This window comes from Epinephelus fuscoguttatus, linkage group LG11 (genome assembly GCF_011397635.1).
Source record: "Epinephelus fuscoguttatus linkage group LG11, E.fuscoguttatus.final_Chr_v1".
In the NCBI taxonomy this organism is placed as follows: Eukaryota; Metazoa; Chordata; class Actinopteri; order Perciformes; family Serranidae; genus Epinephelus; species Epinephelus fuscoguttatus.
In genome coordinates, this window is record NC_064762.1 from 18,935,479 (window position 1) to 18,963,240 (window position 27,762).

The window sequence follows — 27,762 nt, forward strand, 5'->3', positions numbered from 1 at the left end:
CTAGTTTTCCTGTTGTCCCACCTTCTGTAAAACATGGCTGCTCCCATGGCGCTCAGACGAGAAGTATTTTCTCTGGCAAGGATACTCAGTGGAGTCTCACATTTGGTACAGTAACTAACATATTTTTATCTTTGTACAACATTAGTGAACGTTTAACTAACAGGACAGTTTGGCAGTGGACGTACTGGTCGGGTAGTGTCCCGAGTGTGGTCACCGACAGCAGCTGTAGCATGGTGGTAAAGGTCTTTCTCTGCATGTCCACTAATGTCAGTTTATTTACAGGGACCAAGAGCTTTGGGCGCCTGTTCAGCTCACAGGAAATGTAACATAATCAGGTAAGCTACAGTTTTTCCTCTGGGCTCGTTTGAAGTCTATGTATTTTAACAATAAATACCAGTACATGTCACTTTGGAGCTGCTATCTGCAGTAAATCAACGAGGCTGTAGTTATCTTAACAACTGTAAAATAATTAACACTTATTTAATGATTTAAGTTGTCACAAATTGTGTAAGCAGCATTGCACATGTCGTAAACAGGAGCGGAGCCAGATGTCATAAGCATATGGGGCTCAGCCCAAACTTAGGGGGGTCCAGGGGGAGGCTTTTCTATGGAGTTTTGGTTTTTTAACCTCCATATACGACAGCTACATGCAATATTTTTCAAGCCACTGAGATGATAAAATGTCTGAAAATCTGTAAATCGTTTGGCAAAAGCATGATTGTTGCCAAGGGGAAAAAAAAATCAACTTTGCTGCATGTCATCCCCCTCTCTCTCCCCATTTGACGCTTTATACTATCCTATTGCTTAAAGGCAAAATAAAAAACCTTGGTATTTTGAGAACATGAGGTACATGTGATTTGTTTGCTGCTCTGTCCCTGCAGGTCCCATCTCCCGTTAGCATCCAGCGCTTTCTTACACACTGCAACAGTGTTTTTATCAACACCTTCACAAGTGAGTCATCAGCACAATTTATTCAACTTGTTTTTCAACAGCTCAAGATTAAAATGATCTGAACTGAGACGTCCGCTCACATGCATGCATCTTGTTTCCTGTTTCCATTTTTGTCCTTGCAGATCAGTGTCACAGAAGAGCCTGACGCACTGTTTCAGAAGGTGTCAGTGTTGGTCAAAGGTCATGACAGCGCCGTGTTGGACAGCTATGAGTTTTTTGCCACCATGGCAGCTAAAGAGCTGGGAATCACCATCAGCAAAGTGTGAGTACTAACAGAGTTAAGCTGTTGCACAAGACAGACATCAGTCATATATTATGGTATATCCTTCTCACTGACATTATTTTGATGATCTTTCCCTCCTCTGTCACAGTTCTGAACTTCCAAAGGACATGGAGAGGTTTACACTCCTGAAGTCAGTCCATATCTTCAAAAAACACAGGGTCCAGTATGAGATGAGAACACACTACCGCTGCATTGAGGTGGCATGTCTGAACATGGCTTTTTATGTTTGCTTAATTCAATTAGTCTATAATGTAATGCCTAAGTTTCCCTTTAAGCCTCACAGTGGTTCTGATGATGTGGTCATGAGTCTTCTCTTCTTCTGCAGCTGTCTCATATAACAGGCTCCACAGCGCAGGTGTACCTTGAATACATCCAGAGGAACCTCCCTGAAGGCGTTGCCATGGAAGTGGCAAAGGTAAGTTACTGCAGAGTCAGTCGCGCAGCAGCAACACTCTCACCTGCTCAATCTAAATGTGCGTTAAAACAGCCTGAATGAATGGATCCTTTTATTGATGTTATCAGACCTCCATGGAGAAGATTCCAGATCACATCAGTGAACCCATGTGGGACGACCAACCAACTGGTGACAAGCCCAGCGAGTCGAGTCAGTCATGAGCATCAGATGCAGATTTTGGATGTGTTGTCTCAGACCTCAGTGAATATGTTGGGTAAATGTGAAGATGTGGAAGACCTGCAGTATGAACATGTGATTGTGCACTGGTGAATTGCTTGTCATATAGATTTCAACATTATTGTCTATAGAGACTTGAACACCACAGAAAGAGGACCAGCTACACAACTTGCATTCATTACGTCCACATGTAAAGTTTCATTTAATTTAAGTTGTGGTTTCATCGTCTTTTCTGTGGCAAAATTGTGTGAAATCAATTGTATTTTTTTTCCCCCACTAAATAAATTATGCATTTATTGACTTTAACTCATCTTTTTGAGCAGTAATTTATTTAAATTGTGACTAATAATACCTCATACATTAATATTACCATGTTTTGTTTAACTGTAGGCTCTGCAGTGATATTGGATTGGGTTGTTAATCTGTATGATGAGCACATGAATTCTGTAGGACACAAGACCAGCACACAAGACTTTTCTTTTTTGCAGTTATTTTATTATTAGTAAACCAACATAACCAACGCTAAACATAGAAAAAGAAGAAACTGAATTTAACATTCATCCTCTGCTTAACAGTGAAAACACCATGGCGCACTCATTCTTTGGTTGAAGGCGAATACTTCCTGTCATTTTAAGGAGGTTTTCTGGTAAAAGGCCTCGCATTTATCATCGTAGTAAAGTCTGTGACCTCTGTAAAAGAAACTGGTCAGAAGCTTTGATTGTTTTTGCAGCAGAGAAATTACAGCTATACAACATAAATCACATTAGTAGAATCATTTTTCCATTTTTTGGACAGATCTGACACAGGTCATGGCTGCAGGGACCCTAATTATAGATGTTGGTTGGGTCATACCTGGCCTCACATCAATTAAATAGTCTCTTCAGTAATGATCTGTGCCTGTTGACCATGCAGCTATGATGGGTCCATATTAGATATTTATACCACCTTACTTTGACTGAAATTACTTTACCAAAATTCTAAATCTGACATGAGTACACTTCCTCCTGATTGTTTGGATACTACAGGTTTGAAAACCTTACCACAGAAATTCATCTTTTCTTTGTGGTCCTCTTTTATGCAAATAAATCCCCCCGAATGTTTTTTTTTCCAATTGACAAAATTATTACAAGGCTTTCTGGGGTAAAATAGGTTCTGTGGACAATTTTAAACTGAAATGTTTATGGCATCTGTTACTTAAGAATGACAGTGCTTCCTTAAATACTGACTTCACTATCTTCAAAAGTACATCTCAGGTCCTGCTCACATTGGTGTTAGTGTTTAGGGGTTTACTGTCTGCAAAGGCCAAAATTCTGATATATATATATATATATATAAAGGACAGAATTAGCCTGATAATACCATCCTAGTGACATGAGCTCAACATTGTGTTTCACCCTCTGTATCAGTCTGGACTTGGTGTCGCCCTTAACCCTTTCCAGAAATGGAAACTGGGGGCAATTGGATATCTTATAGAGTAGACAACCAGCCAATCAGAGACTGCATTGTAGTTGATGGTGTAAAATGCAGGCCACAACTTGCAGACAGTGAAGAAGAAACAGTCAATAACAACAATTATACAAGAGCAAAAGTATTCACCCTCAGAGTTTCTTGAAGGAAAAGATGTTTTCGCCGTTCTTCTGACTAGACTTGGCAAAAGCTTGATTTATCAGCTGACTCTCTTGGTGATGAAGATGTTCTCCAGTGTTGTGTTAGGCTAATTGGCTTAAGGAGTTTATCTGTCAAGGTGAGTGAAAGTGTTTGGGGCAGCAGAAAGTCCAGACTGATACAGAGAGCAAAACAGAATGTTGAGCTCACGTCATCAGGATGTTCTTACCAGGCCAGGACAAGATGCCTCCGGGTTGTTTAATATCTTTTAGAATTTTATCAGCTGGGAGGGACTTTAGGAGAGGTGGAGTTTCCTCCTGGCTCCGTTCTACTTAAGGGAGACCGTCTAAGTAAGCCATGAGCATAACAGTGTGCCAGCATGCACAACAGACCTTTGTCATGGCAGACATTCTGACATGTCATAGTAGGAAAAGCACAGGTGTATTCAATAACATTAATGATAGCTGGGTTCCACTAAAGGAAAGGCCCTGGCTCACTCAAGCTCACTAGGACACCTAATGGAACTGAGCCATCATTAATGTGATCAGTTTTACCTGTGCTTTTCCTACTATGACAAGTCAAAATGTCTGCTGTGAAAAAGGTCCATACCAGGACTCGGACACATATGCAGCTAATTCTATTAATTACACCTGTGGTTTCCCTGCCTGGACATGTCAAAACTGGTTCATGCCAGTTGTTAGTGCAATACAACTTATTTATAGATCAGTCTTTTCCTACGTATTCCTGCAGGATCACTGTACAACAAGGTGTACTTACGGTCTGTTCTTGTCAAGACTTCACAGTGCAGACTTAGTTCCATGTAAATCAAGCAAAATAAATTCTGTTTGGGTTTGCAAATCACGTTTTCCTAATACTGTGCAGCCCCACTTCTATATTACTACAACTATTCATATTCCTCTGTGTCTCACCGAGTTTGGTACGACCCCGTCGTAGTTTCAGCTTCCATCCTGAAAGAGAGAATCTCCAGGCATCAGAGAAGGAGGGGTTTAGTTGTTAAGACACAAGAGGAGGCTCACCTTTTCAAGTGAAGTGCCGGACCTCAGGTGTCACGCCGCTGGTGAAGGAGGGGAGAGATGTGAGGGAGGGCCTGGGTTCCTGGGGCCCGGGAGGTTAACTGTACTGTGTGCCCCCCTTCAGGAGACAACAACAGTCAGGCTGTTATACTCAAACCAAAGGGAGAAACAAGAAGGGACTGCAGAGACTGAAGAGGCAGCAAAATGTACTGAAAGTGCTGAAGAGATGGGGAAAGGGCAGACAGAGGAGGAGGAGGAGGAGGAGGAGAGTGCAACACCTGTCGGGGCTAATTTATGAAACAGGCTAGCTGAGATGAATACCTCTTGAGGTACTCTGCAGTGCCTGAGTGGCTCAGACAATAAAATGCTCTTTCATCCAGAAATAATGCAGAAATCCTCGTTTGTGCCAGCAGTAAATACATTATACAGTATTAATGATAAATGCCTCTTCATATGAAGGTGCTCTGGCATTACAGCAGGGCTTTGTTACATCTTTATGACGTCAGTACCTAAATTAGCACCACATTATGGAAAAAGGGCTTCTATAGGAAGAAAATAAGAAACTCAAGTATTTGAATTTCAGCTTCCACTTAAAACTTAATTGAGAATTTTTAACACCACTGATATCATATCCTCCTGAGACCCTGTGTCCTCATATGAGGACATCACATTTTGGGTTTACTTGACCTTATACTTCATTCTACTTGACTTAGACCTGATGTCCTCATTTGTGGACACTTATTTGTGCCATCTAGTGTTAGTAAGACCACAATACACTAATCCATGTAAAAACAAGATGGCAGCCATCTCTGCCAAGTCAGACTGCAGCTGATCCTGACACAAAAAAGGACAAGGTCCAAAACCCGATCACATCTTATGGTTGAAACTTCTTTATTTATGATTAATAATGTTTGTAGTTTGATATGGCAACAAATTTTACCAATTTTAGCAACAGTAACAAGCTAAGACACTGCTGATAATTAGGAAGTACTCATTTGAGGACATTGGGACTTTAAAGTGTTAATTTTAAAATGTTCATTTTTTTTTATACTTTTCAGGTCCTACTGATCCCAATTGGCTAGAAGAAATTAAAACTGTATACCAAACAAAAGTTTAGGTCTCATAAGGATTTTCTTGAAATATTTTACCATGAAAACCATGTGTCTAAACATTTTTGTTCTGAATTCTCCTCTTTTGTGATTTTCCATCTCAAAACTTGAATTTGAATTTTTTTTCCAACATTCACAAATTGACATCTAAAAATGCAAGTTGAAAAAAAAATGCACATATTAACATCCTGGCTACTCAGGATAGGATAGGCAATCGAGCCTGAATGTTTTGACCAGTCAAATTTTAATGTTGTTTTATTTGCATTTCTTCAACCTGAATTTTTAGATCTGAATTTGACCAGTTGAAATTTTAAATACTGAAACTGACATGTTTGGCTCTTAATTTGTGAACACTGGAAAAAAAAATCCAATTCAGCTTCTGATAATGCAAAGAAAGACATTTTAATTTCAGAGGTGAATTCAAAACAAATAAATTCAGAAACATGGTTTTTAAGGTAAAATATTTCAATGCTATGAAATCGATGGTGTTTAAATTTCAAAATGAACTATTCATTGGAGGTTTATATTCAAATATTTATGTCAGTTATTTGATTCCATAAACTACATGCATACACAGAACTTGCAAAACCTGAGGTGCTAAAATGCTTGCTTCTAAAATTGGTTTCAACTTTATTGAATGTTCCATGAGATGGTGTCTGTGTACCATTGATTCTGGAATAAATCATTCATTAAATAATCTTGCTATTCTTTTCTGTAAAGGGTACAGCAACTTCATATGCACATACATACATGCATGGCAACTTTTATTTTTATATCGATTAAAAATTTACAGGAGTATAGGAGAAATTATATAAAAATATTAAATTATAAGAATTATAAACACAGAAGAACACATACATAAACATAATTGTAGATTCTCCAAATCCCTTTGTCACCTTTGATGTCAAATTGAAATTACTGCGCAGCATGAAAATATGAAAGTCCTTGGTCATATCAGAGTGTGTATCCTTTGCAGATGATGTCCTCCTTTTAGACATGCTACCACTGAATTTGAATTGTGGCTTGATGTTTAGTTTCAACGCTTTTCAAGTGGAGCGGTTCTGAATCCTCCAGTCAAATTTACATGGTAACATAAAATGCACTTGAGTGAGTGAAGTTCATCTTTCAAGTTACAAAAAGTGCAATTCATGATTACTTTTCCAAGCATTTTCTTATCTGTAGAAAGTTTCAGCCCTCAGCACGCTGAATATTACATTCATTAAGGGCTCTTGGTCCTCCAAAAAAAAAATATATATATGTATATAAAGATGTGCATTAGTACAGTGGTCTTTACATGTATCAAATATTCACTTACAAATATATAACACTGTTACTGTGCCACTGTGGACAATATTAAACTGACATTACAATCCATTTTTCCATATATTACAGATATGATGTAAATTATAATGACAACTCTCAGACTTGTTTGTGAATAAACAAAAAAAGAGAAGTTGAGTTTATTTTTAGTTTTATTTTTTTCTCCACGGCTATGTCATAAGTCTTGACTGTTTTCATCAAACACATCACAAGTTCACAAAAGTTATGTTAATTACAGTGAATAGAGTTTTATAACACTTCAGAAAACTAAACACAGTAAAGAACTTCTTATCCTTAACTGAAGCAAATACTACTGAAATTTGCTTTCATTTATAAAATCTACTAGATATATATTTCCATATACTATCATTTATAATGCCTTTTCCATTACAATAGATTGCTGAAGACAAACATGAATGTTCCAAACAGCAATAGCTGCACATTAACGATATAAAATATAAAATTAAATACTCATGAATACTTGACAATTAGAGCATTGTCTTTTCACTTGAAAAAATGTGTGTTAAACAATATTTACTGCACTGCGTGGTGAAGTTATAATACATAACTATTTCCATGTAACAAAAGGAAAGGTTAGAGAGGTCCAAGGTGTACTAAGCTAGTTAACAGTGGTGCTCGAGGGCTGCTGTGCACTCTTTCATTAATTTGTCACCCATCTTTCCCCACCTTCAAATATACACTGTCACCCATTTTTTATTTTTTTTTTATTACGGATCAGGAAAAGACTCTTAAGGCTCACAGGGTGACTGTAACAAGAACCACAGAACATTTAATAAACTTTTACAAGAATTTTCCTCCATTTGAAAACAGCGCTTTCAAACTTGTTTTTAAACATCTTTTTCTCAACAATGTCAAATAGTTCCTACAGTACCAACAGTATTTCTGTAACATAGATAACAGAATGCCTTTACATTGTTAAAGTTGCGAGGCATCTTATGTTCTCATTAGTCATTTTCACATTATCTCTTTGCCAGTAGACAATATCAATAACCACACATTTGGCCACAGAGTATGTCATAAAGATACTCAGAGACTTTGTGTAACACATATTTGAGGGGCGTTTCATTTACTGCACCACTTTAGGCCCCTTCTACATTAACAAAGTGTTTGGTTATTGGTTTTAGGGCAGGCTGTGTTAAAAGCGTCGGCCACCAGGGGGCCCTGGCCACCTCTGGCCTCTGCCAGGTGGGGGGTGAGGCGGAGGAGAGACCGGTCCATTGTGGTAGCTGTGTAAAAGGATAAAATCACACATTGGATTCTTGGCTTTGGCCAATAGGGGGCGCACTCTGATAAGAGCAGCCATCTGAACTAACCCAGTAAGGGGTGTCATCCCCTCTCAGTTACTGTCTAACTTTGAAAGGCACAATACATTGTAATGTCTTATTCAGTTGTATTTTTCCATGCACTATTTAAGAGTCTGGCTTCAAGTCATTGAGCAGTGAGAATACTTTTTATGCACAAGCTAAGTTATCATTCTTTGGCTCAGCATTTGTTGTAATAAGACTAATAATTGTGGCAAAAAGTTATACTATTTATTATATTTGATAAACAAACTAAGAAAGAAATGTGGTAATTCGAGGACAAGTTAAAAGTAAAAGAAATTAAGCTACAGTGAGGCTTAAGAGCAAAGGGACAGAAAGGACTGTGCATTGTGTCACAACTCTCAGTTTACTGCATGTTTGCATCAGAATTTAAGGAATATAGCTGGTGTAAGCACATCTCAAATACTCATTAGATGTATTTCAAAAGTCGGGTGTGTAGGATTTGGTGGCATCGAGCAGTGAAGCTACAGACTGCAACCAACTGAAACTTCTACCTTGTGCCAAGTGAGTAGGAGGCCATGGTAACCAACGTGAAAACACAAATGGCCCTTTCTAGTGCCAGTGTTGGGTTTGTTCGTTTTGGGCTACTGTAGAAACAACATGGTGGACTCCTTGGAAGAGGAGCCGCCTCATAAGATGCACACAGCTCACTTTAAGGTAACAAAAAACCAATGGTTCTAATTTTCAGGTGATTACACACTAAAGAAAACATATCTATGAATATCATATTCAATTTCTGCCAATAGATGCCCCTAAATCCTACACACTGGACCTTTAAATCTATTTAGAAATCTTAAAAGCGTGCAAGGAAAGTGCTGAGAATTGTGACTTGCAAAGCTCAGGCGTGATATTAGTATTCAAACAGCTCTTACCCTCTTGGGCCGCGGGGGTGGAAGTGACGTGGAGGTCCAGGGGGCAACATGCCACGGCCTCGAGGGTGTGGTGGACGCCCTCTGAAACCAGGATGACCTGGAGGAGGGGGTGGCGGGGGTCCATGCCTGCACAAAGAGACAAGCGTAACAACGATACAACACACACTTCTATGTGCACTTTCAGGAGAGGAAACCTTTTGCAGTGAAACACAGGAGCCAGTGTTGATGCAAAGCAGTTGAATGACAACACACATCTACCAACTGGAAGCTAGTGACGTCTTTTTGGGACAAACAAAAGCTTTAAACTCAGGAAGGATCATTCTTAAATCTCAGACAAACTGTATCCAGGCTGCCATGGTTGTCTGTGCATATGATTGTGTGTGAGAGATCGTTACCTTGGCATGGGTGGGTAGGGGCCTCTGAGGTGCATGGGAGGTGGTGGGGGAGGAGGGGGAGGAGGAGGGCCCATGCCCATGCCCATTGGTCCACCTCTACCTCGATGACCTCGTAGGTCTGGGTAAGGTCGCATCCTCCTCATTCCTCTGCAAGGGAAGCGCAATAAGTGAAATTTAACCCCCCAAAATTAATATTAAATACAGCACATATCAAAGATGGTTTAAAAAAAACACACTATACTTGTTTGCATACTACCCAATTAAAAAAAGCAAAACTTTTTACATTTTTTCATTTGTATTTAAATATCCGTACCTCATGGGTGCAAATCCATTAATGGCTCCATCTTTCCCTCGACCCCTCCCATATCCAGGTGGACCAAACCCTTTTATCATGCCCCGCCCACCACGCATGCTGCCTCGACTCATCCGACCCCCTCGACCACGGCTTTTAAATCCACGACCCCTGAGGAGAGAACAAAAATTTGAGGAAACTGCCACCAAGCAACGAGTCCAAGCTTCATACAAAAAAAATAACATAACGATGAAACAGGAAAAACACCCAACACTGGCACCACCTGTTTAGAAGTCACTCAAGGGATAAGTAGCCCTTGCCTTTCCTTTACATGTGGTTTAAAATCATTATATATCCATAAATACATTATCAGGCTGTAAAACTGACCTAAATTTGTTGTCCGTTAAGGGTTTCTGAGATTCATCCTTGGAAATTTTTGAAGTTTCTGTCACCTTTTCTTCTGTGTCTGCATCCATCTGAAATGATGCAGGTCAATATTAATATGCAGTACACTGTCACTTGTCTAACATTAGCATTTAATAAATACAAACAACGCATACAAAACATATACAACACCTGCCTTGACATGAAAAGGACTTCTATATACTTAAATGTCATTTGAAGAGTCAGTTGCCAAGTATGATATCCCACATGAACATTTCTTTAAATAGATTATTAGATTATCTCAAAATCAGTGTTTGTCTGTTCCCCCACTGTTTATTTTGGAAACAGAAATGCAAAATGTTTGATTTGGAAAGGATTTTATCTCCAGATTATATAAGCTTTTATTTGAAGGATCCTCTAAATCCTCTATATTAAAATTGAATGCCTGGAGATCTCCACTCAGAGGACTGGGAAGCAGCATGTGCTGAAGCACAAACACAAACTGTTAATACTCAGATTGCTGCAACATAACTGGCTGATGAGGATTGTGTGACACAAGTATAACAACGCTATCCCAGACCTGTGTGTTCAGTGCGGACAGGAGAAAGGGACCTATTTTCATTATGTTTGCGAATGCGACAAAGCAGAAGAGTTCTGGCGGGAGATTAAACAAGCTCTGGAGAATACATTGGGCACACAATTAACGCTTGACCCAAAGTTTTTTGTTCTAGGTTTACATCCTGACAAACATCTTACGTCCAAGAAAGATACTGCTGCTTTAATTCTCTGTCCGGTGCTCGCAAAAACAGTCATCTCACTCTCTCAAAGTTCATTAATTGGATTAAAAAGTTAATTGTAACTCTACCTCTGGAAAAGATTACAAACATTTTTAGAGGGAAATAATCATTCTTTGACATTATTGGGGGTCCTTTTCTACAATACAAGGAGAATATTGATGTAAGTAAGGTCATGAATGTGGCGGGCGAGACATGAATGTAGTGGTCCTCTGCAGTTGTTTGCATTTTGTTATCTGTAACATGTCTAACATGTAAGGGAAGACATTGTTTTGTTGTTGGACAATAATCTATGTGCTACTGAAATTCTTCTGGATGAAAACACAGTTGCTTCTGTGTTTTGAGAAGGTGTTTAAAATTTGATAAAAATATTGCAGAGGGAAAAAAGTTTTCCATATGGAAAAATGCATTTTGCTTTCACATGCAAAATAAATTATTCAGTCTCTGCAGAAAGGAAAAATAGGGCATTTTACTATTTTAAAAATAAATTGAAGCAGAAATAATTTGTAAGTTCCCTGCAGCTATTAGGTAATCAAGCATGATGTAAAGAAATGGGAGCATTGTTCCCATTTAAAAAGGTATATCTCTTATTTATTCATGTTTAAGGTTTTATGAGACAATTATAGTAAATGATTAATTATGGCCTAATTGATAATAATACTGACATATAGGTATGTGCTTCCACAATGTGACACAAGGCTGTTAAAATGTCACTCAGCAGATCTCGGAAACATGAAACCTCAGTGATGCATTCATTGCATAGCTCCATCACTGGGTGTGACAGACTGTGCATGCCTCACACTAAAGCAGGTGACAAGTTTGAATGTTAGGCAGGGACAACTGAAGTCAAAGCTGATAGCGGGAAAATTATTAATAGTCCCAAAGCCTGGATCACTACTGTAAAATGAAACATCTGTGACACTGCTAGACGAGGGGACTGTGGAGAGTAGACTTTTATGATACAGGGGAAAGGTAAGGGAAGGGGGGGGCGTGGGTGTTAAGCATGAAACTACCACTTGACATACTTGAGGAATTTGCATTTGTGGAGTGACTTTCAAAATCTGCCCTCAAGGATTAACTGCCCCAGAAGACTAAAACCTGAAAAAGGCACCTGTAACTTGTTTTTCTTTGTATGTGTCTGACACTTTGGTTGAGGACCCAACCATTGGAATATAATGCATGTTTCTTTACTGTATTATCACCTGAATATAAGAAATGTGGTGGGGGTTATTTTGATTATCTTAAAATTGGCCCTTTTATATCTACATGGGGAGTAGGTCCTCATCCACAGAGATCGCCATGTTGCATGTTTTCTACAGTAGGTCTCTGCCACGAGCACACTGGAAAAAACTCTGCCTTTTCAATGTTAAACAGTTTTATTCAGTGTTTGTACTGGTTTTATTCACCTAGTCCATTTGTTTTTAAGGAAGAGACCTCTGCATATATTTTGGCTCCCAGTAAAAATCTCCTGAACAAGGAACACTGAAGGAATCCTAACCATGAGTTCACATTTGGCACATGGGAGACGTTTCACCTGGCTGCAGTCTGCTAGATGCCACTAAATCCTATACCTTTAAGAGGTCAACACATTAGCCAAATACAGTTTTTAACAGAACCACATTGTAAGATAAGCCATCTAAAGATGCAGTCACCATTAGCACAACTGTTTAGTCATAGTAGGAACAATATTTTTATAAACAATATTGCAGATGGTTTCAGGTATGATGAGGTCACCATGAGAGTACTATTTCATACTCCCCCTGCAGGAACAATTGTCCTTCATCGTGGTCTTTTCAGCAAAAAGTCTAAAAAACACTGAGGATTTTTTATCATTTGTTATCCATGTATATATATACATGGAGAGAGAGAGAGAGAGAGAGAGAGAGAGAGAGAGAGACACTTTAGAAAGATAAGACCTAGCTGTAAGTAATGCCGTCTAAATCAGGAGCTCTTTAATTAATCCTGCAATGAGGTTAAACTGATCAGTTTTTGTGATGGTCACTTCGGAGGTGGTGTTTCAGATATTTTGTGCATGACATTTAGATGAATGAGAGTAGACTCTCCCTTCATATTCATCCTTAATTATATGTATATATCTTTTACACAGATATCTAGACAGACAGATAAATACTTGTGGGACAGTTTTATTGCTTGGGATGCACTATCTCTAATGCCTATAACAATGAAACTTCAAAGAAAAAGGAGATCTGTCACAAACACACATTGTCGTAGTGTTATTTTAAAGTAAATAAGCCTGCAGAGCCACAGGCACGTCGAGCGTCATGGAAACATTTCTATCCTGATCCACAAAGGCGGTTGGAGCTGTGTGAGCTGTTAAATATTAAGCTAGGACCATCAAAGAGGCCCTATGCAACAAATACACATAAAGCCTCTAATAACACCTCTTAACTCTGTTTAGCACACAGGAGCTAATGTGGGGCACAGCCGGCTAAATTGTAATACAAAGGGCTGGGAAGGCCTCGTCTAATTCCTGGAATAAACATCGCAGAGCCGACCTGACAAACAGCACATTGAACCAAAAACAGTTGCTTTTTAAAAATAGTCTTCGGGTAGGAATTTAACGTTTGGACAGCCATTTTCCTAACTAAAAAAATAATAAATAAACAAGCCTAACATAAGTGTACTTAAATGTTAACTAGTCATATATAAAAGGGGCGTTCCTGTGGTTTTCAAACGCTTTGCCGAAAGAGAGAAGCCACTTACTTCAGCTGGTGATGCAGGCGAGGTAGATTCAAAAAAAGTAATGCAATTTTCCTACGTGCTAGTAAAAATATATTAGAAAAATAAAAAATATACAAAATCTCCTACAGCCTCTGTCGCTCCTTTGCGTTTTGAAATGGCGGCTTCGTCAGACTAGACTACATCCAGGTTTGGATTTCTTTGTGAGGAACACATTATGAGGAGTAACGCCCACCGGGAGGAATGCTGGTATCTGATTGGCTACTTGTTGCTGTCATTCAGTTTACCCTTATGTAGTTCTGCATTCTGATTGGAGGAGTGGGCTGACGCGCGTTCTAATTGTCCTGCTCATCCTGAAGACGGTAAATAACTGGGCTACAAGTTCAATACACATCGATTTATTGTAGATGTTTTAGTGTGTTTGTGTATATAACCCGTTTGTTTACTGTGTAAACATGTAAAGAAGCCTGATATACTGTACATTTGGGATAAATTAGACGAAGAATTAGGCCACTTAAAAAACAACAGAACAAATTATTTAATGGCTTTTACACACAACCAAACTTTATAATTTCATGCAGCTATTTAAACTCTAAAATACACCAGAAACACAATGCAACCAACATGAAGTTTCTCTAATTTCTCTATTAACACAAACAGGAATATAGGAGAGATTTTTTCATCAGTAAAGCTGTATCGAGATAGCAAATATCAACAGCAAACATTAAATTCATAACTCCATCAAAGGCAGCCTCATATACAAAGTAATTGCCAAGTGCCCGCTAATCAATATATACACCAAGAGTAGGGCAAACAGGAGAAATATTAAATGAGATGATTAAGTTATGTTAAAAGATGTTCCTTATCAAATATTTAGAACCAGCTCCACTGAATGTATGTCCAGATGTGAGGAACCCTCACAAGGTCAATCGGTGTCCGTTACGCACGGTTCAGAATGTCTGAAAGTTTGTTGATGTATTCAATAGTGTATTTGAGGGTTTGTATCTTGGTCAGGGGCTGGCTCCTCTTGCTGTAGTCCGGCGGCAGGTAGTCACGGAGCTGGTGCAGAGCCTCTGCAAGGCTCCTCATCCGCATCTTCTCCCTCTCGCTGGCCTTCATGCGTCTTTTCGTGGACATCTTGGGCTTGCTCAGCCTCTGCGCTGATGTTGGAGTCTCCCTGCGTCCTGTGAAGCCAAAAGACAAGTCCTTCATCTCATGATGCCCGCTGGAGTAGCACATCTCCGGCGAGGAGCACATGGAGTCAAGGGAAGAGGACTCCGGTGAGGTGGACTGAAGCGAGTCCAGGTCTTCTCCAAAACTGCTCTCATGGCTCTTCCACTCAGACAGTATTTTAGCCGTGACAACCTGCATGTCCATGTTGGAAATATCCCGACACTTCCAGACGGTCACGCAGCGAGGGATGACATCAGGGGTGGATGACAGGCTTTTCTGTGGAGGCGATTTTGCCAAAGCGTTTTTATACAGAAGCAGATCTCCGGAGGTTTATGGGTTCACAGCTAAGGCGAAAAAAAGTTCAAAGAAATCCTCAAGTGCCAAAATGCGACCTTCCCGAAGGACGTCGTTCGTTATCACTGGGGTGAGAATAAGGCTAAATAGACGGATAATGTGATAGAAAGAAAAATAATTAGATTCCTTTTGTGGGAAATCACTCTTTAAAGTCTGCACGACGACAATTATCAGTTTGATGTGATCTGTCTAATGAAGGAATGGGAGGATGCTGTGTCACCTGAGAGCTTCACACCTCTCTGGCAAGTCAGGCCTACGTGTGTCTTCAGTCTGGACTTTATATGGTTAAAAAACAATACTATTTTTAACTTATTAAGAGTAGAGTCTCACAGACATAAAGTGATTAAAAATCTATGACAGCAACTAAAGGTTCAGAATGAGCAACAATCATTGTGCTGTCTGGAAATGCCCCTATTAAACAATGAAAGGTTCTTTGTACTAAAATCAAGTTTCACCTTTAAATGCATACACATTTTGCTACTTGCCACCTGGAGCCACGCTACTTGTTTCCAATGTAGTTTTTCCAGTTTCCATCAAGTGTAAATATCCTTAACAACTGACAAGAAAATTACACAAGACTCAGGCTACTTTAGAAGATAACTTAATTTGCACTGGAAAACAAGCTGAATCATCCTGACAACCAGTTGGATTTTCAGCACATCCTTCAGGAAAACTAAGGTTTAAGACCCAGCACTAGGATGAAGTTGTTATTTGGGCAGAGGATGCAGCTGTCACCAAGCTCCTGCCAGACCTTTCATGTCTGAAAAAGGTGTGTAAGGCCTCACTCGTGATCAAGGGGGCCAACACTGGCAGGTTGTAAAACCTCAGCGTCCTCTGTGTCCCTCAGCTGCAGTGCCTTCTCTCACCGGCTGTGTGAAGTGACATGTAGCTTGTCAAACAGCAGTGGGAGAAAATAAGCACATGTGGTGCTGTTAAATAGCATTACATGCTAAAAACTGTGCAAATCCGCATCCTCTACACCCTGATTTACATCAACAACTCCTTTCAGGATCAGAAGAACAGGTTAGGCAAACATTGGTGGAGCAAAACATTTGTGAAGAACTTATTTAATTATTTAAATCTCACAACATATACAGCAACAAACACACACAAATTAAGAGTAAAATTGCCAGATAAAAATGTTTGACTCAAGGTCCAATTAGTAGCTTTTTCTGGAGCTGTCAAACCACATGTCACTCATAGTCCACACTTACTACTCAAAGATTCAGTGTGTAGGATTTAGGGGGATATATTGGCAGAAATGGAGGATGATGTACTTTTTTCTTTAGTGTATAATTACAGAAAAATAAGAATCTTTGCATTTTCATTACCCTAAAATGAGCGGTTTATATCTACATAGGGAGCAGGTCCTCGCACCGCCATGTCTCTGTGTCTCACTGTCTGAAAAATACTGATTTCTTTTAACATGAAACAGCTTTATTCAGTGTTTTTACCAGTTTAAATTACCTGGTTCGTTTGTTTTGGAGAGGAGGACACCCTTGTGGATAATTCAGCTCCCATAAATAACCTCCTGAACAATGGAAACTGAAGAAATTCTAACCAGGAGAAGTTTCAGCTGGTTACAATCTGCAATCCTCACTGCTGGATGCCACTACATCCCCCTATATGTTACACACTGGACCTTTGAAACTGTGTTTATACACAACTTTTCCCACTGTTTTACAGAAACAGTTCCATTTTGGATTACAGTAACAGGTGGCAGCAAAGCTTAGACTAACTTTTACTTAATTGGTTAATTGTTTGGTACATGAAACTAAGAAAAACACTGATCAGTTTCCAAATCCCAAGCTGATGTCATCGAATGTCTTGTTTTGTGTGATCTACAGTCCAAACCTCAAATACATTCAAATTTTTATTAAAGTTAAGACAAGGAAAAACATCAAATTCTCATATCTGAGAGGCTAGAATCATCAAAAGTTTGACTTATGAGCTTGAAAAATTACTCAAAAGGTATACTATGTAGGAATGTTGGTTTCTGTTTCTGAACACACTCACCAGCGAAAATGAAAGTAAAAATCAAACCCTGGATTCACACTTGTTTGACATTTCTACTCGCTAAATTTAGGTATTTTTTCAGTGCTGTTTCTTGGATGCCTGCTGCTTATGGTTGGCACCTGGTCACTACCTTCATATCAGGCTCCAACCTCACCTGAGCGCTGTGGAGGTACATGCACATAAACATCAGGAACACATAAAGTCTCTCTTGTGTAGGAAAATCCTGCATAGTATACTTTTAAACGATTATTGAATTATCAAAAGAGTTGCCGATCAATTTTCTGTCAGTTTCTTCATCCACTAATTGCTGCAGCTCTTCTTTTAAAAGCTAGTAGGCCGACCTTGAGATAAGAGTTATTTGTTAAACTGTACTTCAAAACTTCACGATTTGACATAAAATAGCTTTCATGCTGTTGTCCATCATCCTGTTATCGTGCTGTTCACTTCTGGAACTTCAGTCTCAGTCTCTCTGCCAGTGGCAGTGGACTCTCACCACAAATAACTGAGTCATCGCTATCTAACACAATGACAGGTGATGCAGGAGTCTGAGGGAACACATCTACATCCACATGAGCTGGTGAGACATCCTGGCATTTGCTTTTAGTTGCTACAGGTAGGATGTTAATCTCGCTGTCTGCAATTAAGATCTGAGATTTTGCTGGTAATAACTGAGTGGTAGGAGCTGTTTTTGCAGCTGGTTTGGTTGATTTAGGTTTCAGGGGGAAATCTGAGATAATGATTTTGTTTGTGGGCTTGATTTTAGCTTTTCTCTGAGGTCCAGACTGCCGGTTCTCTGCATCACTTTCCTCGCTGGATGAACGCAGGCTCATACACACACTCTTCTTGGTGCTCTGAGACGTGTTCCTGTCTATGTCAGTTTGACTTGGGTCAGAGTGGCACCTCTGCCGTGGGACAAGCGATGATGAAATGGCTTTTCTGACAAATTTGTATTTGTGAGGGGGCTTTTGGGAGATGTTACATTTGTCCTTTGTCTTACTTTGAGCTGCAGGCCTCAACTGCTGTTTTGAACTGTGAGTTTCTTCCTTGTTTGATGTACACTGTGTTTTGTCAGTCAACGGCTCTTTTTTGTACACAGCAGATTTCTCTCCTGACAATTTACTGTCACCTGTACCTTTACTGGGGATCTGGCCACTTGAGTTATGAGGAGAAATGTATTTGAGAGAGGATGACTCATGATTTAGTTGTTTCGAGACCACGTCAGTGTGTATCTCCTTCTGGTGTATAGCTTTGGCAGTGTTCCTCATGAGCAGCCTGTCCCTTAGAGGACACTCTGTGTAGCACAACTCTAGAGCAGATCTGGAGTCTGCTTCTCTGACGTCACTTGAGGTTTTCTGCTTGGTGTTTTCGCCCTCTGTTTCCCTGACACCACTGTCTGTGGTTTTGCTCAGCTTGGGCTCAGCGGTGTGGTTATTAGCTGATTGTGGGGTTGGAGAGGATGTGAAGGACAAAGCCTCCCAGTCAATATCACTCAGGTGGAGAGCGTCGATAACAGCAGAGACAGAGGGTGATGCAGCAGCAGCCTCTGATTCTCCATGAGACAGAGGAGTACTCGGGCAATCACCCAGACTGCTGTGGTCTTCTTTTGACTTCCAATGCTGTTTATAGTTCACTGGAGTGTCCACAACCACCACTTCTGGTTTATCTGTGGTTGAAACAGTCGGGAGCAGCACATGTGGTTGAGTGTAAGAGGAACTCTGAAGGGTCATCTGTGCCAAGAGGTCAGAAATACCATCAGAGACATCAGATGGCTTCTCCTTTTTACTCTTTGGTTTTCTCTCTGCAAAAAAGATTGAAACCACAAGTCAGTGTTAAACAACTTCAAGCTGTAGTTGGTATTAAAAATAACCTTTTTTCATATTTGCTGAAACTGTCTCTATACTTGCATAGCTGTAATCTGTGCAAAAGAAATCACACTTCTCTGCCTACACAGTTGCGTTGTAGAATTTCTAATGGCCTTACTGTATGTGCACAAATACAACCAATCAGAGCCGTGGAGTCTCTAACGCAGCTGTCAATCACTGCTCGAAAACTGCGGTCAAACTATCAAACTAGGCAGCGCTGATCACATTTAAATCACGATTATGTTAATGCATTGCCTATTCCTCACCTCACATGTTTACAGAAACACATTTTAATGAACTGTTTAGCTCTAAAATTAAAAGGTTTGTGAACCGGCTGCCATGTTGGATACAGTTTAACAGGAGAACCAAGCTCCGTCCACCAGCTGGACCAACTTCTCATTTTACAGCTAAACAGTACACTAAAATATGTTTCTGAAAATATTTGAGTGAAGAAATAGCAAATGCAGTTTGAGGCAGAAGGAAGAGGAGGAGGGACATGATTTTTTCCCCAACAGACTATCTGTATCATGTACTTCTTTCAGAATATAGTTAGAGTATTAGCATAATGTGACACAAAGTTATTTTCACTGAAATTACCAACTGTTTCTTTCAGGATTTCAAATGTATTTTGAAAGAGTTAAAGAGTAAATTCAATGTTTTCTCACATCCATGCTATTTCCTCATATTTTGTTGCTTAAATGACTAATGGGAACAACATTTTTTTGAAGCTGGCCCAGTATTGAACAAGCCTGCTTCAGCCAGCAGTGGCGAAACAGCCTGCAATGTAACCATTTGAGGCATGTTAGCAATGTCATTTATGTCCAATTAAAGTGTTGTTTTTGCCACTGACCGGTTCAGATGGTTATTAGTGTCTGATAACATTATGGAAACTGTTCTTACAGACAGAGACCTTTTTGCTGAAGAGAAAGATCTTTTTTGTTTAAACAAAAACAGCCTTGAAATTGCCACTGCCAAACCCACAAACTCCTTTTAGCATGTAGCTAGAGCAGCATATTTTAACATCTGACTGGGTGGATTAAGAGTTTATTTCAAGCAAACCAGAGCTGGTGATTGTTGGAAGAGTAGAAACAATGCTTTTGTGAGTTTCAATTCTTTTTTAGCGAGTTTTACAATGATAAAATTACTGCGTGTTTAAATGGAGTCTGGTGGGTTTGGTGATTTCAGGGCTGTTGCTGGTTAAATAAAAAGGATCTTACTCTTTAACAAAAAAGGTCTATCTCTGTATGTACTGTTAGTGAATGTAAAATCACAGTGCGAACATGCGCTGAGTGGTTACTTTGCAGCCTGTTTTGCCGCTGCCGACTGCAGCAGTCTCTCAATACTGGACCAATTTCAAACATTATTGTACCCATTAGTTACTTAGACACAAAAACTAAAAAATAAGTTCCATGTTGAAAAATACTAACAAAACAATCACTGTGTTATCTCTTGACTGTAAGCTCTTTCAGTCCCAGTGGCTAGTTTTCCTACACATTAGGAAGTGAAGCTTTACAGCAGTTATGATGGAGGGGGGAGCAGAGTACAACCTGCATAAAGTGACAGCAAGGCCTGTGAGACAGACACCTCTCAGCTGCATCAAAGCCTTTGGTGTGAACTAGTCAAGCTGCCAAACTCAACATTTTCAGGTGTCAGAGCTGCTGCAATAGACAGCCTCGAAAAACAAGTCAAAGCGCCAGGTGCCTTTGATCAGGACACCCTTGTCAGTGCAGTGTGGGAAGTCTTGGAGCTTGTCAAGTCTGTGGGGGGGCTTTCAGTTTTGTTGTGAAAAACATGTCTAACTTTACTGGTTTATTTTAAATAAACTGTAAAATTCTTACAAAATATTATAAAGTATTGTCTTACTCTTGGTCTTGTTCTCTTCGGCCAGAGCTTTGTCTCTAAGGTAGTTCTCCACCACTTCTGGAAAGGCCACACGGAAGAGAGACTCTTCTTCCACCGTCCTCACCTCATGTTGATCGTCTGCAGGCCGATCCTCAGGAAACGCATAATGATCTGCAGAAAAACACATCAAGGTCAGGTCCAAATTGCTCCCAATAAGCCTGTCATTTATGTTATATAGGGAAAAAATAGTTCTTTATGAAATGACAAAAAAGGCCAGAGACAAGAATTACTAATTGTTGTGCACCACTTTTCACTTTTCATAAGAGTTGCAACTTATTATAGATTATTCTTCATATTATAGTTTTGATTAACTGTTTGGTCTGTAATCAGAAAATTGAAAAATTCTAACACAATATTCTAGCTGCCGAAATTATGTGTTCAAATGTCTTGTTTTCTTAAACCAGCAGAACAAAAACTCAGTAATATTTGATTAATTATGTTAGAAAAGGTAAATCAAAAAGCTCTCACATCTGAGGGGTGCATTCAGGTACACTTAAATTCAATGCCTTTTTGGACAAGTCATCTTTTCTCATTCAAGCAGTGCAGGTAGGTATAAAGAGCCGTAACATATATGTATATGTGGTCCCATGCAGAGGTAGGTTATGCATAGGAGAATGGTTCTTATCAGTGTGAGCTAAATTAATCTACATTTTGCAGACAGGTAAGTGCAAATATAAAGTACCGTAAAAAGACAGTATTAGGTTCAGTGGTAGCTTTAAAGATTTAAAACACCAGAAATGTGTACTTTGATGCAGAAGGGCTTGACTGAGTCTGACAAAAATAAATTAAAAGTTGAATAAATGAAATTAAATAAAATGTTTGTGGTAATTAAGATCTCACAAATTCCAATTTCAGACTATTTAATGACTTTTAAGGTCTAATATAATATTTAAGAAATTTAATTTAAGACATTTTAAGACTTGTTAAGGACCTGCAGACACTGGAAACCATCAAATAGTTGGCATTTCTGCCAGAAAAATAACTTTAATCATTAATTTTTCATCAAAATAAAAACTAATTACCTTTTTGTCTATCAACTTATCTACTAAATGACATATTAAAGCAGCTTCATATAGTATGATTTGGAGATGCAGTGTTTTGAACACAAGCAGACAAGACTTTATCAACAGAACATACAAATACAGCACATCTTTATACAAAATGCATATACTTTAGCCCTTAATTTATAGCATTTATACATTTAAATCCATTATGTAATAATTTAGTTGTATTAAAATACTTTTTTCAAATGATTGTTGATTGAGATTGAGACTTTCTCAGGCTGGTCGTATCAAGCAGGCTTGTTAGTGAAGTAGACTTTGATATGACAGATTTCCCAGCCTAGGGAGGAAGCCAGTTTAGCACCTAGTGGCTGTTGTGACTGATCTGTCACCTCTGAACCCCACCTCACAGCAAGTCACTAACAGACGACCCGGTGACGAGCACCCTGCACCCCAACTCCACCTAATGCAGCAGTCACGTCACTCAACCCAGGGGATGTTTTCTTAAACATTGCTTTTTCCCTCTGATCTGCTAATAAGAAAAAATGAAGACTGCAAGAAGTGTTGATGAGATTTAAACTGACCTGGTACGCTCCAGATGACTTCGAAGCAGGCGACAGCATTCCTCACCCTCGGTTTCAATATTCTTGTGAAGGAAAATAAAGGTGTTGCTTATTACGCATGTGCTGAAATAACCTTTTATTACAACAAAGTCACTGAGGAGACCTTTTTGTTGTTGTTAAAGTTTAAAACAGGACTACCTGAGGGGTTTGACTTGGGAGGACATTTCTCTTCCATATTTTCTGTTCATCAGTTCTGCGTAAGTCATCAGGACTAAAACCTTTTCACTGGTGTAGTGCCTCGGCCACTCCATCTTGTCATGGGCAAATTTCTGGAAAACAAATATCTCAACAAGCAACTCACTTGACAAAGACATAACGGACTGAACAAGTAATCTAAATAAACACATTACCTGCATCATCAGCATATTTGGCTGTCTCCTCTTGAAATGTGACACAGGTTTATCCTTGGAAATCAGGAACTCGTTAATGATCTGCAAAATACCATTTAAGTATTAAAAACCAAAGTTATTCTGAAGATTATTTTGCGTAACAAATGTTGTCATGATACCAAAATTTTTCAACTTCCGTACTGTATAAAGAATGATACTTGATACCGCTTTCAATACCACGGCAAAAAGGAAGTCCTGGGCACACAAAATAATATATATATTTTTTAATTTTACTTATGATCTGCCTCCAGTCACATTGTGGGTTTGCCACTGGAGAGAAAGCTCTGACAGCTACAGGTTGAGGACCAGTTAATTTTCTTCCCCTTTTGTTTAATCTTTGCAGCCTTGAGTTTAAACTCTGAATCCCAATCATTTTTTTATAAATATATAGCTTTGGTACTTTTGACACTATCGAATGTATAATTAAAGGAGACTGTATAGTTTTAAACATGTGGTATTGACAAAGTATCGAAGTATGGATGCTTTTGACAACCTTAATTATAACAAGAACACATAAACCATAGTAGATGAAACAGCTGTACCTCTGTAAAAGGGAACTGTTCACTCGCCAGTGTTTTCCTAAAAAGAAATGAAACACAAAAAGAACAGATTACACATATCATGAGAGCAAACCATCCTTTAAATCATCACAAGTTTGCAAAGCCTCTACTGACATCTTCAAATCATATTTTGTCCGATCAATAGTCCAAAACCCAAAGACACCAAGTTTACTGTTGAGGAAGAAACCCAGAAGATTTTCACATTTGAGTAGCTGAAGCCAATTAATTATTTTGTCACTTAAAATGCCCTAATGAATTAACAATTAAATTACCATCTGCAATCTCTAATTCTTTATGATTCAAGATAAATGGGAGACTGTCTTAGACTGAATGCTTCAAACAGAAGCAGAAGAAGAATCTGGATCATTTCATACCCATTCTACCAGAAACCTCAAAAGAGAAGCTAGCTGATTTAGTTCAATACTGAGGACCACCGTTCCTCCTTGATCTAAACATAATTGCAACTTAGCAAATTTAAGTCACAGTCACTCAAGGTTCCAAATAAATGTCCTTAACCAACTGTTTACTGTCTTGATAGTATTGTCATCTAACAGGACTGTAATCATTTGGCACTGGTAAAGTTGCCTGGGCAAAATAATCATCTTGATCAGAAAACCCAAATTGACATTTTTGATGAAAATGGATCAAAATGGCTACTTATGTGTCAACTAAAAGGCCTGATTTTGTAGAGTAGTACTATGTTATGGGCATGATTCTCAACCTAAAATATTTTCCTTTTCCTCTTAGTGCAGAATCAATACAGGTTGACTAGTATGTGTATGTGTATCGCTTAGCATGTGTATGTACGTGTGTATGCATACACGTGTGTGTATGCATATGCATATATACAGTTTTTGTTTTTTATTAAAGAAGGAATCCACTCCTACTTTTTGTTTTGTTTTAGCTCACTTTAAGTATGTTTTTGTGTCTAGTTGACACTTGTGTAAAACCTAATAAAAAGTAAATACATTGAGAAATGAGATCCTGTGTTGTTTTTCATTAACTGACATAACATGAATGGGCTCTAATATTTTCCACTAGCGGTTCAATCCCAAACTCAAATAACATATATTGATATCAGCAATCAGCCAAAATGACTTGGAAAATATCAGCATATTGGCAAAAATCCCTAGTTAACATGTTGCTTATGTTCTTTTTTCCTCATCTTATTCCACTCTTTCATTTTCTGCATTTATATTTATTATTTTTGGGAAAAAATGCAACTACTGTTCATTTACAGAAAGTCACACACCTTCTGACATTTGCCTCAAAGGACACAGCCTGCCGAGTCTGTTCATGGCGATGCCAGTCACAGGGACACTGGTAGTCAAAGTCCTGAGGTTGACAGAAACGTTTACTGTCACAAAGCACACAGCCGCCACGTTCATGTGCCTTTGCTGACCCTTAAAAAGGGTGAGGATGAATCAGTATTAATATGTGATAAAACAGGAATAGTAGGAGAAGACAAACAACTTTAAAATCTAACACACTAATACAACTGGGGTCTGACCCATCTCTCACATACGTGTATGTTTTGACATGTTAATGGCTCCAAAACAGCCATGTGTGAGGCATGTCCTCTTGGGGACAACCCCCTTTTGCTTTCCACCTCTTATCAAAATCAAAAACAGGGGTCACACAGTTCAAAGCACTCACCAGGATGTCGACACAAGTTGCAGTGAGGAACCTTCTTCACAACTCCCTCAGACACCCCCACGTTCTCCTCCTTCCACTGGATGAACCTGAGGTGATTAGGGAAAGGTGACAAGAGCACAAACACGACACTACACACACTCTTTATGTGAGAAAAAGTTATACAGAAAGGAAAATCATGCTTATGTGCAAGAAAATAATCTACAGTGAGTGTGTCTCTTACCTCTGCAGGAGTGTTTGTCCTTTCAGCATCTGAATAAGCCTCAGAGCTTGCTCTTTACCAACACCTGGTATGCCCTTATAAAAGAATGACATTTAACATAAGTCATTCATCATAACAGTGATTTTGAAGATACAGATTTCAGATTGAGATGTCCTCCTTACCTTAGGAATATAATCACAGCCAAGAAAGATGGCAAGACCAACTAGATTCTCTCTGGTGAGATGTAACTCTGTTTGTACCCTTGAGGTCTTGTAGCAGTCCACCTGAGGGTCCTGGAGGGAGAGGTGAGAAACAAGACTGTGAAGATTTGATGGTTTTAACATTTAAGACATTAGCAGAATAATGGAAAGAATCAAACATACAGATAGGGACGTAGTTAAAATTAAATACGTAGGGCTAACAATATTTTTATTTAATTTATTTAATTACTGAATAATGTATGATTTTTGATCGTGTAATTGACTTAGGGCTGAGCAATATATTAACATTTTATAAATATCATGATATGAGACTCAATAGATAGAATACTGAACACAATACTGAAAAAGCACAGCTTGTAAAGTAACACCCAAGTGTTACTTTAGCAGTCTGGGAAAACTTTAAATCACTGGACTGAGTTTCGATTCATAGGCATAAATTCAGTTGTCTGGGAACCAGATGAATGTTAGAGCTTGTATTTTATTTGCTTTGGCAGATGTACGTATGTAATGCAAGTCTCTATGTAAAGATTCACATGGCTTTAAATTCAATACTAGTCCCCAGAACAATCTAAAGTGAAGAAGCCTTTTGAATGAGCAGTGAAGCACATTCAATCCGATTTCAGTCCAGTGATTTGGGTTCACCTCTCTCCAGATGTTGAAGAAGAAAATATACTTCATTAACTCCCGAGGGGAAATACAATTTCTTCACTCACTTGTCACACACACACACACACACACACACACACACACAGGCCTGAAATACACACATGCACAAACAGGACTTATACATGTATTAAATGGAATGGAGAGATGTTTGGGGGGGGGTTGCCTTGGACAGGTGCCCTGAGCAGTTGGGTGTTTGGTGCCTTGCTCAAGGGCCTCTCGGCAGAGGAGGCAGGCTGGCACCTCTCCATCTACCAGTTCACACTCCACATTTGTTTTGGCCGCGGACTTAAGCCGGTGACCCTCTGGGTCCCAACCCAAGTCCCTATGGACTGAGTTACTGCCGCCCCCTGCACACTGTGAATCATTGAGATGAACTTTGACAAACATACTTTACTGTTCATATTGAAGTTCCTGTAGACAGTCCGGGCTCCATATAGGAAGGCATCTCCATCATTAGTGATGCAGCCGTCCACCAGGCCTTGAGAGTCCAGGTAGGCACACATGGCCTCGGCCTCCCCAGCAGCTGTCACCCATGGCACACCCAGATAGTCCAACATCTCTGCACACTACAGAGGTAAGAGAAGGACAATAGTGTCTCAATCCAATATGAAGTGACTATAATATGAGATGCAGGTGAGTGGGGGAACAACCAACCTCTCTAAGTACAGCATTGAAGCGCCCTCTGCTGGTCTTTGTAGCAGCTTTAGGGGCAGAGGCCTTTTTGAATCCCCCATATCTTGTTTCTGCCCTCCTGCTCATGGTTTCTGCTTTAAGTTTAGGGGCTTCTCCCTCCATCACAAAGACAAGCTTCACCCCCATAAGCGTGAGGGATGACACCCTGAAAAATAAATTCCTGAACAGAAAAGGACAAGGCTTTCAATATTGAAATTGAAGCTAACATCTTACGGAATTAACTATAGAGCAATATGGGACACTTACCTCAGGTGGGGCTTGGTAACTCTCCCCATCATAGCCTGGACATGCTGGGCCTCGCACACCCACAGACTCAGATCAACTGCCAGTGTCTTTCCGCTCAAACTGTACAGCGGCACCGACTCACGAACCGGCTCGACGATGGACCACAGCTCGTGAACACCCATAACTTCCCCCAAACGGATTTTCACTTATCTAATAGATGGGAATGCGTAGAAAACAGTAATGCTCAACAACACAAAACGGAACAACGACCCGTAGTTTTCAAACAGTGGCGCCGTTGGGCCGCGTCCCAATTCTTTCAACGTCTTTGTACTACGCTACCTTGTTGATGTATCGATTGTTACGTCGTTAAAATGAGCAAAGTACAATATTTAAATTGTATATAAGTCACCTCTAGGCTTTCTATCTACTGAATATAGCACTTGCACTCTCTTTTAGCATGTTTTTAAATAACAAGGTTGAAAGTAAGGGGACAGTCTCACAAAGTGGGT

The 27,762-nt window shown here is 39.4% G+C and overlaps 4 protein-coding genes across 6 annotated transcripts; 1 reads left to right on the forward strand and 3 right to left on the reverse strand.

The window, feature by feature from the left end:
- Positions 1 to 4: 4 nt before the first annotated feature.
- mrps10 (mitochondrial ribosomal protein S10) lies at positions 5 to 2,171 on the forward strand. The gene is made up of 7 exons (XM_049590053.1): positions 5 to 105; positions 283 to 335; positions 882 to 951; positions 1,074 to 1,213; positions 1,323 to 1,431; positions 1,560 to 1,649; positions 1,757 to 2,171. The coding sequence occupies exons 1-7, from the start codon at positions 34 to 36 to the stop codon at positions 1,847 to 1,849; spliced, it is 627 nt and encodes a 208-aa protein (XP_049446010.1). The 5' UTR covers positions 5 to 33; the 3' UTR covers positions 1,850 to 2,171.
- Positions 2,172 to 2,356: 185 nt separating this feature from the next.
- On the reverse strand, positions 2,357 to 13,915 carry si:ch211-51e12.7 (uncharacterized protein LOC336335 homolog). 2 transcript variants are annotated; one of them, XM_049590055.1, is made up of 6 exons: positions 13,738 to 13,915; positions 10,223 to 10,311; positions 9,857 to 10,006; positions 9,544 to 9,690; positions 9,149 to 9,274; positions 2,357 to 4,622 (listed from the first exon to the last, which is right to left on the reverse strand). In XM_049590055.1, exons 2-6 carry the CDS (start codon positions 10,309 to 10,311, stop codon positions 4,538 to 4,540), a joined length of 597 nt encoding a protein of 198 aa, XP_049446012.1. In that variant the 5' UTR covers positions 13,738 to 13,915; the 3' UTR covers positions 2,357 to 4,537. The 2 variants fall into 2 exon arrangements, with proteins under 2 accessions (XP_049446012.1, XP_049446011.1); XM_049590054.1 differs by having other exon boundaries at positions 2,357 to 8,180.
- A 550-nt stretch (positions 13,916 to 14,465) lies between these two features.
- Positions 14,466 to 15,117, reverse strand: msgn1 (mesogenin 1). Its single transcript, XM_049590213.1, has one exon. The coding sequence runs from the start codon at positions 15,088 to 15,090 to the stop codon at positions 14,653 to 14,655; it is 438 nt and encodes a 145-aa protein (XP_049446170.1). The 5' UTR covers positions 15,091 to 15,117; the 3' UTR covers positions 14,466 to 14,652.
- Positions 15,118 to 16,366: 1,249 nt separating this feature from the next.
- On the reverse strand, positions 16,367 to 27,658 carry LOC125896969 (flap endonuclease GEN homolog 1). Of its 2 annotated transcripts, XM_049589970.1 has the most exons (14): positions 27,593 to 27,658; positions 27,275 to 27,463; positions 26,990 to 27,188; positions 26,725 to 26,901; positions 25,631 to 25,741; positions 25,470 to 25,543; positions 25,250 to 25,335; positions 24,846 to 24,996; positions 23,576 to 23,612; positions 22,995 to 23,075; positions 22,783 to 22,913; positions 22,606 to 22,667; positions 20,982 to 21,131; positions 16,367 to 19,054 (listed from the first exon to the last, which is right to left on the reverse strand). In XM_049589970.1, the coding sequence occupies exons 2-14, from the start codon at positions 27,433 to 27,435 to the stop codon at positions 17,697 to 17,699; spliced, it is 2,778 nt and encodes a 925-aa protein (XP_049445927.1). In that variant the 5' UTR covers positions 27,436 to 27,463; positions 27,593 to 27,658; the 3' UTR covers positions 16,367 to 17,696. The 2 variants fall into 2 exon arrangements, with proteins under 2 accessions (XP_049445927.1, XP_049445926.1); XM_049589969.1 differs by lacking the exon at positions 27,593 to 27,658 and having other exon boundaries at positions 27,275 to 27,574.
- Positions 27,659 to 27,762: the final 104 nt, after the last annotated feature.

What these genes read in the sequence shown, in the direction of transcription:
- mrps10 (XM_049590053.1), top strand. Translation starts at nt 34, where the DNA reads ATGGCTGCTCCCATGGCGCTCAGACGAGAAGTATTTTCTCTGGCAAGG. An exon ending in GGAATCACCATCAGCAAAGT is followed by an intron (nt 1,214 to 1,322) that starts GTGAGTACTAAC and finishes CCTCTGTCACAG; the next exon opens with TTCTGAACTTCCAAAGGACA. An exon ending in TTGCCATGGAAGTGGCAAAG is followed by an intron (nt 1,650 to 1,756) that starts GTAAGTTACTGC and finishes TGATGTTATCAG; the next exon opens with ACCTCCATGGAGAAGATTCC.
- si:ch211-51e12.7 (XM_049590054.1), bottom strand. Translation starts at nt 10,311, where the DNA reads ATGGATGCAGACACAGAAGAAAAGGTGACAGAAACTTCAAAAATTTCC. An exon ending in TTAACGGACAACAAATTTAG is followed by an intron (nt 10,007 to 10,222) that starts GTCAGTTTTACA and finishes TTCTCTCCTCAG; the next exon opens with GGGTCGTGGATTTAAAAGCC. An exon ending in AATGGATTTGCACCCATGAG is followed by an intron (nt 9,691 to 9,856) that starts GTACGGATATTT and finishes CTTCCCTTGCAG; the next exon opens with AGGAATGAGGAGGATGCGAC.
- msgn1 (XM_049590213.1), bottom strand. Translation starts at nt 15,090, where the DNA reads ATGGACATGCAGGTTGTCACGGCTAAAATACTGTCTGAGTGGAAGAGC.
- LOC125896969 (XM_049589970.1), bottom strand. Translation starts at nt 27,435, where the DNA reads ATGGGTGTTCACGAGCTGTGGTCCATCGTCGAGCCGGTTCGTGAGTCG. An exon ending in GGACAAACACTCCTGCAGAG is followed by an intron (nt 25,336 to 25,469) that starts GTAAGAGACACA and finishes TAATCACCTCAG; the next exon opens with GTTCATCCAGTGGAAGGAGG. An exon ending in CGAAGAGAACAAGACCAAGA is followed by an intron (nt 19,055 to 20,981) that starts GTAAGACAATAC and finishes TCTTTTTTGCAG; the next exon opens with AGAGAAAACCAAAGAGTAAA.